The sequence below is a fragment of the Dipteris shenzhenensis genome, chromosome 8 (genome assembly GCF_047967505.1).
Source record: "Dipteris shenzhenensis isolate YYH24624 ecotype China chromosome 8, Dip_SZ_1.0, whole genome shotgun sequence".
Classification (NCBI taxonomy): Eukaryota; Viridiplantae; Streptophyta; class Polypodiopsida; order Gleicheniales; family Dipteridaceae; genus Dipteris; species Dipteris shenzhenensis.
This window is the reverse complement of record NC_141603.1, coordinates 32,685,982-32,701,783: the sequence shown is the minus strand read 5'-3', so window position 1 is coordinate 32,701,783 and position 15,802 is coordinate 32,685,982. Positions and strand designations below refer to the sequence as shown.

Here is a 15,802-nt window from a genome sequence, read left to right as displayed (position 1 = left end):
AGAGGATAGAGCTATCCATGGTAGCTTGCTACGCCCCGAGGTATAATCCCCATATTCCCTAACTCTATACAAATACGTGATGACCTGAAATGCAGCATCTAGCTGTAAAGGGAGTGACCCAAACTCAACCTGAATGATCTGGTGAGGAACGGACGACTTACCACGAATCACCCATGATAACATGAGAACCTATAGCCGCTCCACACGGGCCCACTCTGTATCTGACAAGTCTGGCCCCCAACAAGGGCTGCCGTACAACCCCTTGGTGCGTGGATCCTGAAAGTGCGAGCGGAAGCACTGCCTCTCTAGTCTGGCCAATGAAGCATACCCTCTACTCAAGCGTGCCTGCATCGCGGGTCTCATAGTGAAGCTGGGTCTAGAGAAGATAGCCCCAAGATAAGTGTATGATGAAACTATCTCAACAGATGACCCCACAAATGTGAACTGCTCCAGACGCATGATGGCTCAAGATGCATTGAAGATCATGACCTTGGTTTTACCCAAGTTGACCTTTAAATCATGAGACTCACAAAAGGACTGTAGTGTGTCTAGGTGTCTCTGAAGCCCCTCTATTGAGGAAGACAAGAGAGCCACGAAAACTGCGTAGAGCAAAATCTGGATTAGCATGTACGCAAGAGAGCAACCTACACCCCCCTGTGTCTGCATCACTGTCTCAAGCTCGTCAATGTAGACGCCAAATAAGATAGGCGACAAAGGACACTCTTGTTTGACCCCGATGGTGCTCATGATCTCATCTGTCCACCCAGATCCTGTCCGAACTCTGCCTGAAACTCTCTCATAAAGTGCCATGACAGCCCAAATGACCTCCTGGTCATAACCCAAGTCCTGTGGGCGCCGTATGAGGCGGGCTCTCGGAACCGTGTCAAATGCCTTGCAAAAATCCACAAAGCAACAATAAACCCTTTGCTTCCGTGACCTCGCCTCCTCGATGATACATCTGAGCGTGAGAATGTGGTCCATGGTTCCATGATCACGCCGAAATCCGGCCTGTCCTGCTGCTCTAAGTCCTCGACACTGTGCAAGTCTGCTAGCCTCGGAGTCAAGTACTGATGCATAAATCTTGGACATGACATGTCCAATCATAATGGTCCTATAGTTCTTCGGGCTCATGGGATCCCCTGCCTTGTGGATGGGTGAGATAGTGTTAATGGTCCAAGCGCATGGAACTCCCAAATAAACAACTTCATTAAAAAGCTTTGCTAAGATCGGGGCTAGGAGGTTAATCCCATATGCAATGAACTCAGTGCATAGCCCCTCATGATCCTTCGCTCGACCATTATGAAGTTTCATTACAGCATCCTTTACCCCTCCTCTAGTGAAGACGGTGCAGGATGTGGGACGAGGCATGTGTGAGAGGTTAGGAACTGACTGATTTGGAATGTCATAAAGTGTGCATGCATAATCAAACCAGATCTGAGTGTCAGTGAGTGGCGGAGGGGACCGTCCTTCTAGAAATCTCCGCCAAAAGTCCTTAGAGTTATTACTAAACAAAATGTTCAGTGGCTCCTCCTCGTTCCGACAAACGAAGTCTAGTTTCTTCCTCCGTACCAGTCTACGGTATTCGCGTAGCGTATCTGATGCACTCGAAAGAATGTTTTTGGTTTCGAATCTAAGTTGACAGCGTAAAGCCTTACACTCATCATCGTACCAACTATTACAAAGTACGGTTGTAGGGAGGGTGGGCGGGTGGGGCAGGTGGTGTGCGGGAAAGCGTGAATGGCAGCCTCGTGTAGTGAGCGAGTGACAAGGGCAGCACGATCCTCTAAAAGGGGTATGAAGTCAATATAAGTGAGAAGTATGTACAAACGGCCAGAGTAAGAAGGTGAGTGATCCCGATCAAAGCATATATCATGGTAGGTGGAGTAAGCACTCAGTGGGGTGGAAGGTGCTGTGCGAAGGGAGGTGGAGATGCTAAAGAAAAGGTATGTATGATCAGCCCCTGGGGGGAGAGGTCCTACAGTGAAGTCAGTAATGTGAGATGTGAAGACAAGGGATCCCATGATGTAATCAACAACATTGGAGCCCCCCCCCCATGTGAAAAGCATGTGAAACCACCTGAAGTGGGCCATCTGTCAAGACCATTATAGATAATGAGATCATGTATCTTGCCGAGGTCTAACAGGGCCTACAAATAAGATGAGAATTGGACCTCGCCTGTCAGCCGAAACCCATAGCATACCTGCCTCCTCAAGGTCAATATCTGGCAGTAGAGTGGAATCATCTCTGAAGTCAAGAAGTGGTACCTGACAGGCCCTTGTCCTCGCGTTAAAGTCCCCCACTAGGAGGACTTCTCCGCGGCTAGAGAAGTCAACGATGGACTGATAAAGGGCAGCAAATGGGGATGTCTCATCATCACCTCGGATATCTCTGGCAAAGTGGGAGGTCTCAGGGGGGAAGTAGCAAACTGCGACAAACAGATCCCGGCTGTCCATGTGTCGAATCCGGATCAAAGAAATCTGGAATGTGTATCTCTCTGCTCTACTGAAATGGTCCCCCAAAGTGTGGATCTGAAAAGGACAACAACTCCACTTGAACCTTGAACTTCTCCTGTATCCCTCGTCTCATCTTTGTAGGCAGACTCCCATGTATATCCGCTGACTATTGGAAGAGGGCACTCTGAACTCTAATGTATCTCTGTATTAAAGACTATGTCGTGGCCTGTATAGGATTCCGAGAAGTTCCCTAGTTCTGACCATAAGATACCATTACAGTTCCAAATGGTGAAGGATAGGGTCTCGGATATCTGAGTCTCATTCCCTTATGCACCTAAGAGGACAATCCTTCTAAAAAAGGTAAGAAAATGAATAAAACAAAATCAAAACATATCAAAAGAGCGTCAATGCTTGATAAAACTATCTAGCAATTAATTGAAAATTGGATTAAGAGTAGCAAGGGAGACATTTGTCCAGCATTGCATTTTGCCTGTGTTAAATAGGGATGTAGGGGAGGGGGCAGGTGCCCTACGGGGACCTGTAAGAAGTCGTCCCTCTCGTACCACTACCCACTTCCCCTCTTCCGGGCCTGATCCCACTGCTGCAGCAAAGAGCGCCTCTCCTCAACCTGTAGAGGTGTGAGGTCCTCATCCATAGAGATCGCTATCTGATCTCGAAGGACTGACCTACGTCGTAGAGCTGAAAGTCATGCCTGAGTGTCATGGAACCGTATGATCAGGAGTCGGGATCTCTCCCCACCTGCCATGCCCTCTCTATCCTGTGCTCAACCACACCCAGGGTAGCAACCACGAACGCAGTTGCATCTACCATCAATGTAGCCTCGGTGCGTGGGATCCTCCATTGAGAGCCTTACTGGCTCTCTGTTGTTGCTCCATGAGGGTAGCCGAAACGGTTACCCTTGCGGGTTCCCGTTTGGCCACGTCAACCCATCTGGAAGTCTCCTCAATAGCAGATTGCATGCTCGCAATCTGTGCCTCGACCACCGAGGTACTCCCTGGGACAGTGTGTATGGCTGTGACCTCCTGTCACAGCTCCATGATATCATGTCAGAGTCCCTGAATAAGACCCGCCTGCTCCCGAATGGCCCTAGCCTGCTTATGTATGATGCGGCTCTGCTCCTGGTTGAAGCAAACCTGCTCCCGTGCGAAGCGAGTCAGCTCCATTTCACGCTCACGGAAACTATGTATCTCCATGAGCAAGGTTTCACGGGCCTCTTGTGTATCAGCCCACCCATGTCCATGCTGAAACTATGGTGACTGTGGCATGAAAGTGTGGGACTAAGTCCGGAAACTGGGCGGTGACTGGGTGAACTGGGTGAGGAATGGAGATGACAGTGGAATGGATGAGGCAGTCCCAACGGAGTGTGGGAGCGTAGGCTGACTGAGAGGGAGAGGGGAGAGTGAAGCGTAATGCGGAACAGTGCATGACACCTCTGAAGTAGGGGTTATAAGCAATGGCGGAGCTGTAACAGGAGAGGAGGGGAAGGGAACAACAACCGGCGCCATGGGCATGAGTATGTCACTGAACGTAGATGTAGAGGGAGCTGAGACTGGAACTGGAGCTGAGCCTGAAGCGGGGGCTGAAGTCGAAGTAGAGATAGAGATAGAGGGAGCTGAGGCTGGAGCTGAAACCGAAACTGAAACTGCAGCGGGAGCTGAGGTTAAGGTAGAGATAGAGACTGAAGAAGCTGAGGCGGGTCCTGCCTTTGCCTTGCTGTGTCTACCCCGAGTCCACTTTGGTTGTAACGTGTGTTCACATCCTCCGATTTCAGTTGTGTCGAGAATGGTCCTTGAGATTCACAATGAAGGGTGATACCCTTTCATTAATGTCCCTTGAGATCACTCAAGTTGCGTCTTCCCATTTACACCTACCCTTATTCTATGACCCATGCATCTAACATTCAATGCACCTTAATGCACCCTTCCCTTCCTATTGTCCCTAGGACCTAGACACGTGTGTGCATATCTTCATTAATAAAATAAGTATCACATGTCCAAATTTGATGCCGTTTGAAGCAACAGCTCCAACTCGACTAGTCCTATCTACTCAAATGATCCACTGCCATGATAAATCGGTCGGTGTCCATCATAAATACAAATACATGTTACACCATTAAATTCAGCGTTACTCTCGTTATCGAATTGCTTGAATCTTTTCCAACGGAAGGTTATTCTTCTTCATGCCTCGGAGGCATGAAAGTGTCCTTAAGCTGCTCTACAAACTTTGACCATTGAAGAATAGGCTCTTTGCCCGTTTGTGGTAAGGACCACCACATCAAAGCATCCTTCTATAGATGCAGTGTGGCAAGAGCAAGTTTCTCGTGATCGGTCTTATCTTGACGGTGGGCAAAATATAGCTCAAAATGGCGAATCCAATTAAGGATTTTATCCGCCTCTCTCACACCATCATACTTTGGGAATTCTATTCTCTCTCGAGGTTGGAATTTAGCTCTCTTCGAGGGGGTACTTAAGTCTTTATCCCCATAATTCAGCACTCTCTGTCCCAAATTTTGTCGTAATGGACTACTCAATCATATGGCTAACCTGAGAAACCAGCTTATCAATAGGAGACTCCTTTCTCACTCTTGCACTTGGATCATAATCCATGTGTATGGGATTTTGAGTTAAAGGCATAAACTCAGCGCCTTGATCTTGGATGGACTCGTTTCTCCCTTCATTTCTAAAGGAAAACTCCCTATCAAGAGGTTCTTGAAGGAGAGATGAAGGTAATTCTATACGTGGGTTATCATACTCAACATGTGTGTAGCTCTCATCTAAATTATCCTCTTCAGGAGGAGGTGATGGTGCTCTCTCCCTATCTTCTTCTGGTAGTGGAGGAAAAAGGATAAGTTCATTATTAAATATCACTTCCCCTTCCATTCTTTCCTTTAGTAATACAAGAGAGAAAACAACTTGCTGTAATTTCAGAAAAGGGGTTTATTTTACAACAAGGTGTTGTAGAGTTGGTGGTACTTATCCGACTCCCACTTCGCTTGTGTCAAAAAACCACTTCAAATGACCTCTTCTTCCTTCTCTTTTAGCCTTTTTCCCTTGTTTTTATGCTGTAACCTATAGTGCACATCGTTTGGTCTACTTGTTTTGAGTGGATTGGTGCTCTAGATACCGTTAGAGGGGGTACTTGGTGGGTAGATCACCCCCTTGAAATCTTGTTCGAATCCGATTTTCCGTTTGGGAGAAGAGGGGGTTCTCTTTTCCTCACGGTTTAAGGTTAAGGGCCTATTCGTACACCGGGGGGGGAGGGGGCGGTCACCTTGTTAGGACACCCCGTTCCCCGTCCAAAGACCAAAAAATTCAGAGAGAGCCCTTGCCTCAGAAACTCTAGAATTTAGAGTTTGCAAGGTTCGGAAAAAACTCCTGCCTCCTGGACCTCGCCATTTGCAGGTGGCCCCTTCACTACGCCTTCAGAACTCGAGATTTGAAATTTGCACAACATCCATGCAAAAACAGCCTCGATCCACGTGTTGGCGCTCTGGCTTTAGCACCACTAGCCGCCTCTCTCGTGCGAACCTCTGGCACGCATGCGCCTCTTCTTGCCGCACATCCAACTCTTCCTTGCAGACTCTTCGCGCGTTCCTGCTTCCACGGGTCCCTCTCGCACAAACTTCTCTTACGCTGGCGCTTGCTGCCCGTACATCTGCCTCGCACGCTCTCGCCCTTTGTCCCGCACGCTCTCCTGCTGTCCCGATCGTGGATTGTTGCTGCTCTGATACCAAATGTGAAGAACCGAATTCCTCGAGAATACAAATGTGTGCAATGCATGCAGAATTTGAATGCCGATAGGCCCTCCAATGGGGAAAGAGCGCCCTCGTGAGAGTACTTGTTTCTCTTTTTCGACCTACATGCAAGGTGGGATAGAGATGGCGGATGAATGCAAGGTGAATAGAGAGAATGCTACGTGAGATGGTGATACCCTTTCATTAATGTCCCTTGAGATCACTCAAGTTCCATCTTCCCATTTACACCTACCCTTATCCTATGACCCATGCATCTACCATTCAATGCACCTTAATGCACCCTTCCCTTCCTATTGCCCCTAGGGCCTAGACACGTGTGTGCATATCTTTATTAATAAAATAAGTCACATGTCCAAATTTGATGCCGTCTAAAGCAGCGGCTCCAACTTAACTAGTCCTATCTACTCAAATGATCGACCGCCATAATAAATCGGTCGGTGTCCATCATAAATACAAATACATGTTACACCATTGGCGTATAATATATAATAATGTTTTAATGTCTACTAATCACGAACTAGTGATTTCTCTTGTCATGACACCGATGCCTACTAAGAGTGGGAAATGCACTGAATGCAAATGAGTTTGGACTCTATGTGTAACTATTTGCAGGTCTCTCCGTTAAGTAAAAAAGGGGCGCCAAGGTTTGGGGCCAATCTATGTCTTTATCTTGGTGTAGGGGCACTCTAGCTACCAATCTGCTGGTTGTATATTTGGTGAATTGTAGATGTAACAGTGTTGGCTGGTTATTTGTTAGTTATAAAACCCTTTAATTTATTGAAGGCCAGTTTCATATCCCATAAATATGAGAGCTAAGATCACAATTATTGCTTCCTTACAGCGATGAAGAACAACTTACATCTTGCAGTGGGGATAGCAGTGCTGCTCCACACAACAAAGTTCCTCAAGGCTCAGGGTCACTTTCAACAGATCTCCAAGCCCTCATGCTTGATTCCCACTTAGCATTTACTTCTGTAATTATAAGCAAGGGACCTAAGAGCATGTGTCAAACTATGCCCCTAAAACACAGCATCCCTACAAGATAACTCTTGAGAATAGTTACCAATATCCATGCATAATATATGCATATGGTTTAACATTGTGCCAAGGTGAGCAAGGGTCACATTTGAAGGATCGTGTAAAAAGCATATATCAACAAAAAGCAATGATCTACTGCAATCATCAGAGCACATATGCAGCAACATGACATACTTGTAGCACTTGATCAATTGTTGCAGTTGGAGAATGGCACGCTGCTCGTAGCTTCTCATCCATATCTTCCACAGCTTTGACACATTTCAATTCTGCCTCCATGGAAACTTTGCGTTTGTACTCCTGGTAAAGTCACCAAAGCAAACACTTACGTAGCATGAAGCAAAACCAATGCACAACCCAAAAAGTCATTGTAAGAACCTGCAACCAAAGCTGCTAAGTTTCACCTCAAATCTCTTTTTCAAATCGGCTACCAATAGCTTCTCATGCTTGTGTCTTGTAGCCCCGACTCCAACAGCTTCATTATTATATACCTCTAGAGCATCTTGCAGTGCCTTTTCATGAGTTTCCTGTATAATCATCTGCATTTGTAGTCAAATGTTCAGATGCAAGCCACGAAGAGGTACGAAAAAGGAAAAACATACAAGCAACAGTTATGCAATAGTTTAGTAGGGTTACCTCATCACCAGAAGGTGACTTGTCAAACACTTTCACATATGCTTCCATAGCTGCATCATGAGCACGTCGACATTCGCTTTCCTCCACATTCTGGGCAGCCAAAAATCACATTCCAAAAATTAAACTTCTGCCTCAAATGTAATTCACTAATTGTAGAAAGAGACTGAAAGAAGGCAGAGCTTAAATTCTGTTCTGGTCCAAAAAACAAACTGGTACCAACTTTGGCCAAATTCGATGCTACACATCACGGACTTAAAGGCAAATTTTGGAGGGTTTTGAAAGCTTCTCCGACCCTTGGCTTCAATACCCAAGCCGAACAAAAATGATACAAAAGAAGGAAGAAATCATAAATATCTGAGATGAGACCACGGGTGGCACCGATAGTACTCATGTAAACTGTGTGAGTTAAAGAGGGAGAGAGAGCAAAGTGTGAGAGCAGGAGAGAGAGAGAGAGAGAGAGAGAGAGGAGTTTTTTACTTCGTAGGAACAATCCCAAGACGCCAAATTAGGCGTATCCGAAGTCGATCACAGGGATCGAACACACACACACAACGACACGAACCAGAGCCTTAACCACCAAGACCCACGCGGGTTTTACAAAACTTGATGGGGAAGGATGGCTTATACACGGTGAGAGAGGAGTTTTTTACTTCGTAGGAACAATCCCAAGACGCCAAATTAGGAGAGCAAGAGAGTAGGAGAGTGAGAGCTGAAAGCAATAGTTGCAATAGAAGAGTGTAGTATAACTGAAGAGTGGGATAGGTTTTGTCTAAGTGACAAAACCTTATCCTTCACTAACCGTAGTTAGTGAACTAACTATGGTTAGGGGAAAAAACCTCTAAAAATGAGGGAAAAGTGCCCCTAACCTACTTATTACATTACATTGGTCACTGCTGAACTATAACAATAATTCTAACACCCCCCTGCAGTGCCAATATCATGTACAAGGAAATGATCAATCACCAAAAGGAGATAAGTTCAGGGCACTGCGAAATGCCTCAAACTTTTCACGTGGAAGTGCTTTGGTGAAAATGTCTGCAACATTGTCATGTGTTGACACATAGATCATACTGATCTCTCCTGCATGCAACTTCTCTCTGACGTAGTGATAGTGAACCTCAATGTGCTTCGTGCGAGCATGAAACACAAGATTCTTTGCCACTGCAATAGCACTCTAACTATCAGTGAGAATTGGAGAAGGACCCTCCAATGAAAGATGAAGATCAGCAAATAGACGACGCAGCCAAACACATTCAACTGTCGCTGTGAAAGCTGCCCTGTACTCAGCTTCACATGAGGAGGTAGCCACTGTAGACTGTTTCTTGCTTAACCAAGAAATACAAGCTTTGCCCAAAAAGAAACAATTGCCACTTGTAGACTGCCTAGTGTCATAGTCTCCAGCCCAATCTGAGTCACTGTAGGCATGCATCTGCAAGTCACCCCCCCTGGAAAACATCAAGCCAAAAGACTTTGTACCTTGCAAGTAACGGAAGATGCGTTTTAAAGCCTGCCAATGCATAGTCTTTGGGCTGTGCATATATCTGCTCACCTGAGAAACTGCAAACTGAATATCAGGTCGTGTATTGCAAAGATAAATGAGGCATCCAACAGCCTGACTGTAGAGTGTAACATCAATTGATTCACCTGCATCATGCATTGTAAGCTTCAGCCCCGGCTCCATGGGAGTAGCTATGGGCTTATAATCCTGCATGTTGAATCTGTCAAAGAGTTTCTGCACATACTTGGATTGAGACATAACGATGCCACTTTTCTCTTGAGTGAACTAGATCCCCAAATAAAAGTGTAGCAGCCCCAAATCTAACATGTCAAAAGTGGTCTGCAATTCAGCTTTAAAATCTGCAATATTATCCTCATTTGACCATGTGAGCAATAAATCATCTACATAAAAATGGTGACTAAAATATCCCCCCCATCCTTCTTGATATAGAGGGTGCTTTCAGTTGGACTATTGTGCAACCCCTTGCTGGTCAGAAAGACATGAATTTTGGCATACCATGCACGCGGGGCTTGTTTCAGCCCATACAAAGCTTTATTCAGCTTGCATACCTGAAGTGCATTTCCTGAAATTTCAAAGCCTGGAGGTTGTTTGACATAAACCTCTTCCAACAAGTCTCCATTAAGGAAATCTGTTTAAATGTCCAACTGATGAACATTCCATTCAAAATTTGCAGCCATGGCTATAATTGACCGGATGGTTGTCATTCTAGATGTAGGAGCAGAAGTCTCCTCATAGTCTATGCCCTTTTTCTGAGCATATCCTTTTGCAACCATCCTTGCCTTGTACCGATCAAGAGCATATCCTTTTGCAACCATCCTTGCCTTGTACCGATCAATGGTCCCATCTGGCTTTCTTTTAACTTTGAAAACCCACCGTGTACCTATGGCATGTTTACCTGGTGGCAAATCGACAACTTCCCATGTCTGATTTTTTTGAATGGACTGCAATTCATCGTGCATGGCATTCATCCTATGCACATTATCCTGTGCTTCTTCAAATGTCTCAAGCTCCTCCTCATCAAGAAGAGCACCTGCATAAGCTGATTCAACTGAAAGAGCTCCCCCCCCATGCCTTACTGCACTCCGAGTTCTGCCAGATAATGGAGCATCAATTTTACTCTCCCTGAGAGTTTGTAACAGCCAATTTGGAACTGTTTTTGCTGCATGTATATCTGCAATTTCTTGCTGAACAACCTCTTCCACTGCTTGTGGAGGTGGTAAGATATCCTGTGGCTGAATCGGAGCATGTGGAGGTATCTGAAAATTTTGATTTGCATCAGATATATCAGCAGGGGAACCCAAGGCAATGGGTAGTAATCCCTCAAAGACATCATCGGAAGAAGTAGGCATATCAAATTCAGCTTGAGTGTGAGCTGAATTTTCTGAAAATATAACATCTCTACTAACAATAATCTTGCATGTGACAGGATTGTAGAGACGGTAGCCCTTGCTCTCTGCACTGTACCCAACAAAAATGCATTTGATTGCCTTATCAGACAACTTATGCCGAAACTCAACGGGCACATGAGCATATGCAAGGCATCCAAAAACACAAAAATGATCCACAAAAGGCTTTCTCCCTTGCCAAACTTCATAGGGAGTCTTGGTCTTCAAAGCTTTTATGGGAGCCCGATTCAAAACATAATTGGCACACATGAGACCTTCAAGCCAAAATTTGTGAGGCAATCTTTTGCTTTTTAGCATGCATCTATCCATCTCCATAAGAGTACGATTTTTCCTCTCAGCTTTGCCATTTTGCTGAGGGGTTAGCCTTACTGTAAGCTGATGTGCAATGCCCTTGTCTTTCAAAATTGCATCAAAATCTGCAGACAAATACTCCCCTCCTCTATCTGTGCGTAATGTGTGTATCTTGAGTCCTAATTCATTTTCAACCATTGCTTGAAAGTGTTTGAAAACCATAAACACTTCTGATTTGTGTTTCGACTCATAAACCCAAGTGTAGTTGAAGTAGTCATCTATAAAAGTGACAAAGTAAAGATGACCACCCAATGATGGAGTCCTCATGGGACCACAGACATCACTATGAATAAGCTGTAATTTTCGAACAGCTTTTACTGATCCATCCTTCTTGAAAGGAAATCTGTGCATTTTACCAAGAATGCACCCTTCACAGGCATGTGGAGGAGGTGTTTCAAGAGGAGGCAATGCATCAACCATAGCATGTTTTTGAAGTGTCATCAAGCTGCCATAATGCATGTGTCCATATCTGGCATGCCATAACTCCGCATTCTGCATAGCAGCAGTAGGAGTGGAAACTGCAAGAGCATGTGCTGGTCCTTTCTCATACATGTCAAGCTGAAAAAGACCACGTAACAAAGTGCCAAACAATCTCAAGGCATAGTCATTCTCTCTATCATGGACTGCACACTTGTCATCTTCAAAAATGACCTGAAATCCAGCTCTGTTAAGAGTGGACACTGAAAGTAGATTTTTTGTGATACCATGCACATACAAGACATCAGAAATTTTGAATGTTGAGCCATCAATGGCTGTAAGTTCAACTTCTCCTGTACCACGAACTGAATAGGAGGAGTTGTTGGCACATGTGACCTTTTTACCAACAGGAGGTGGATGCAGAGATGTAAAAACACACTTCCTGGAAGTGATATGCTTTGAGGCACTGCTATCAAAATAATGTATTTTGTGTCTCATTGACACTGAAAGCTGATGCATCCTTGGAAGAATCATAACTGCAAGTCAGAAAAGCATAAGAGTCATCATTACAAGTGGCTGTAATATCCAGAGCAGCCAACTGAGAGTCTAAAATCCAAGACAAGAAGGCATAGTCGTGCTCCACAAAGTTGGCTGTAGCTTGCTCATTGTCAGATGCATGAGGAGCTGAATCTGAAACAGCCATACCAGAGCTGTTTTTCTTTTCTTTTGCAAGCCTTTTCTTGCATTCTCCAATGTAGTGACCTGGCTTTTTGCAGTAATGACATATTCCCTTCTTCTTGGGCTTACCTCCATCACCCTTAGCCTTTTGAGAAGGCTGATTTGCTGATGTCTTTGCTTGTCCCTTTACTTTAGGCTTGAATTTTGAAAGCATGGCATGTTCACCTGCTTGTGAAGCCATGTTTTTCCTGGTCTGCTCTTCCTGCAACAGAAGTCCTATCAACTCGTGAAAATTGAGAGGATTTGCACCCCCCCTCAATGACAAATTCAGCGAGGTATGAAAGCTGAGATAAGACTCAAGAAGAGAATTCAGAGTAGTGGTAATCATCTCTGAATCAGGAATGATCTCATCAATATTCAGCAATTGCTCTCGTAAATCCTGTAGCTTTGTGAGGTGCACTGACATGGAGTCACCCTCTTCCATATGTGTATGAAACAATTCTCTTTTCAAAAAGGACACCCTGGCATCATTCCGAGCTGTATACATGCTCTCCAAAATATCCCATGCTGCCTTTGAGGTCTTACATGACCGGATATGCGGAATGATGAATCTTTTCACTGAAAGAGAAATACACAACAAAGCTAAAGCATCACGTGAATCCCATCTCTTTTGCTCTGGAGTGGTAGGTATAGCTGCACCGAAAACTTGTCCTGCAGCTATACCCTGTGCACAACCTCTGCCTCCTCCTCGCTGGGGAGGGGTATTAGGTGCCACATTTGGTGGCCGGATCTCATCCCCATTTACATAGTCCCACAAATTACGGGAAATCAGAATGTTGCGTACCATAAAACTCCAGAGGGAGTAGTTGGTACCATCCAGCGTATCCTCTTGTGAGAGACCACTGAACTGGAAATCATTCTGATTTTGATGGGCCATGTCTGAGAAAGAAAATACAGCAAATGCAAATCTCAATTCCCTTGCTGGGAATGGACTGCACAATTCCCAAAAAAATACAACCAAACACTGGCTGAAAATGCAACTCAAAACTCTTTAATGTCTCTGTCAGAAATCTGCCAGAACATCCAATCTCTCCCAAAACCTGCCAAAAGTGCTTCAAAACACTTACAGAAAGGCAGTGTAAACTGAAACCATCAAAATTGCTCTCCCAACACAAAAGCCCCAATTTGTGGCTTGAAATTGCAACCAGAAAGGGGCAAATGGTCTAAAAGCCCCAAATGTTGCACAAATTGCACTCTGCCTGCAAAAGCCCCAAATTTCACTGCAAAATTGCAATGTGATTGCAAAAGCCCCAAATTTTTGCAATTCTCTGCAACAAATACAAAAGCCCTAAATTTGACAAAATTCCCAATACACAAAATGTGTCCAAATCTGCCAACAAAATGGCCTGCAAAGCAAAAATCTGCCTCGAATTTGAATGGCTCCCTGCAAAATGCTCCTACAAGAAGACCTTGAATGCACACGGAGGCTTGAGGAGACAGCTGATGACACACTCCGTACAAAAGTACGAAACTATACGGAATATACAATCAGGCTGTACAGACGGGTACCCTCTTGTGTACAAACAGGTTCAGCTCCTGTACGGGTGGTAGCTGTACGGAGTACGGACCAAGCGCAATCAGGTACGGACGCCTGTGTACGGATGTACGACACAGTGCACGACAACAGTACAATGAATACGACACAAATACGGGCTGTACGGAATCAGTACGAGGACTGTACGAAATGTGCGAATCTGCAAGGCTTACTAACAGAGATGCTCCCATGGGGAGAGAACAAAAAAAAAAAAGCAAATTCTGACCATGATACTAAATAAAGCTTTGAAACACGGATTCCCCACAAAATGGAGACTCAACAAGATATTGCCGATCCACAAAGGATGAGAAAATAAGGTAGCACAAAAACTACGAAACAATGATGGTAAGTAGTATATGGCACCGTCCTTGAGCGGAAATTCAGCAAGTGGGAAGAGGAACAAGGAATAAGGGCACCACGCTAAACAGGCTTCTAACCCAAACACTCAACGGTAGACCATCTGGTCGCTATTAGAGCCGCAACAGAGAGGGCCAAGAATAAAAGGAAATATATCTACTATTGTCTTGTGGAATTCAAGAAACCCTTAAACACAGTACCCCGTTATAAGAGTGGGAAAGATTATAAATTCTACAAATCCCTCAAGCTCTTAGAGAGGTAGCTCTCAGGTTTTACAAGTACGTACTAGACGAACTTGCAAGATGCCATGTGCACAGATTGGTCTCTGACGTGTACTGGGTTACACAAGACTAGCTCAGGTAGCCTTGGGAGGCTTAGGGCTAGGCAGGCTTGATTCTCGGGTTGAGTGGCAAGGATGCGAACTAGATTTAGGTCTTTCCTATTTTTGGCGCATTGGGCCCAAGGCCCAAACCTATAAAGGAGGCCCAGAGGTTCAGTCTTCGGAGAGCCAATGGGAGCAAATGCGCGCCTTAGCGTAGCCCAAGGCCCAACAAAAGATCCAAGGCCTCTAGGCGCCACCTCGTGGTATGGGACACCAGGCTCTTCGAGATCTGGCTAGGAATTCGTGCCAGTAGCTCAGCTCGTGGCTCGGAGGGGACATCTCTTGATTCGAGGGATTGTATCCCGTAGGTTTCATGGAAACATGGTGAACGGATGCCTGCTCAAATTCCTCACGTTTGGTGTGTTCTTGTGTTTGCTTGTAGGTAAGAGGTTTCAGGAGTGCTGGGGTTGTGTCAATTGGTATCAAAGCCAACTCCTGAGGTATGAATCTCTGTCGCGAGAAAGAGTGGACATGATTTCCTCCAGGTATGATTCAAATTCGAAATTATTGGTGATACCCTGCATGGGCTTGTTGATTCGTCAGTTAGGGGTTTTGCTCGCTTGGATTGGGATAGAAGGGATGCAAGGGAGAGCCCAGATGAATTCGCTGTCAGGAAGAGTCGTTGAGGGTTCAAGGAGAGAGTGATTGTGCAGCTAGGAAAGAGTGGAGAGGATCGCATGGCGGGTAGATTGGTGCGAGTAGAACTGCCAAAAGAGAAGCAATTAGAGTATGGCGAAATTCGGGGGGACTACGAGCACGCAACTGGCTGCGAGTTTTAGTGTTGGCGCTGATGGATGAGGGCAAGGAGAGGTGCGCAATAGGAGCTGGATAGTTCGCAATCAGGCTGACCAGCATTTGGGACTTGGAAGCTTAAAAAAGCACAAGCCCTCCTAAGTTAGGTGGATGTGCTTTTTTGGAAAGCAAGGCTTTCTAAAAGCTAGGGCTCCCAAGCCTATAACATAGTGGATCTCATCTCTCTCGCATCTGCCAGCCCAAAGAATCACGCGCCAACTATCCTCCTCAGCTGCCTTCTCTTCGAATCCCGTTAGCCTGCATCAGTTGCTCCTGATCTTCCGTACGATCAGAGGCCCTCTTTCCTGCCTTTAGCCTTGCTGTTTTTTCCACCTTCTCTTATACCAATGGTAGCCTCTCCTGGTTCACCACTAGAGCACAACCTGCAAGAGAGAGTTTTGCGGAGC

The 15,802-nt window shown here is 45.3% G+C and overlaps 1 protein-coding gene across 2 annotated transcripts in view; it reads right to left on the bottom strand.

The window, feature by feature from the left end:
- LOC147899396 (uncharacterized) overlaps positions 1-15,802 on the bottom strand; it is a 103,138-nt gene that overhangs the window by 46,030 nt on the left and 41,306 nt on the right. For both annotated transcript variants that reach the window (XR_015541397.1, XM_087377891.1), the window contains exons 8-10: positions 7,900-7,989; positions 7,668-7,802; positions 7,441-7,563 (exon numbers count right to left, since the gene is read on the bottom strand). Coding sequence is in view for 1 of the 2 variants with exons in the window: in XM_087377891.1 (XP_087234017.1) it covers positions 7,441-7,563; positions 7,668-7,802; positions 7,900-7,989 (348 nt within the window). In the remaining variant the exon portion in view is untranslated. The remainder of the gene's footprint in view (positions 1-7,440; positions 7,564-7,667; positions 7,803-7,899; positions 7,990-15,802) is intronic.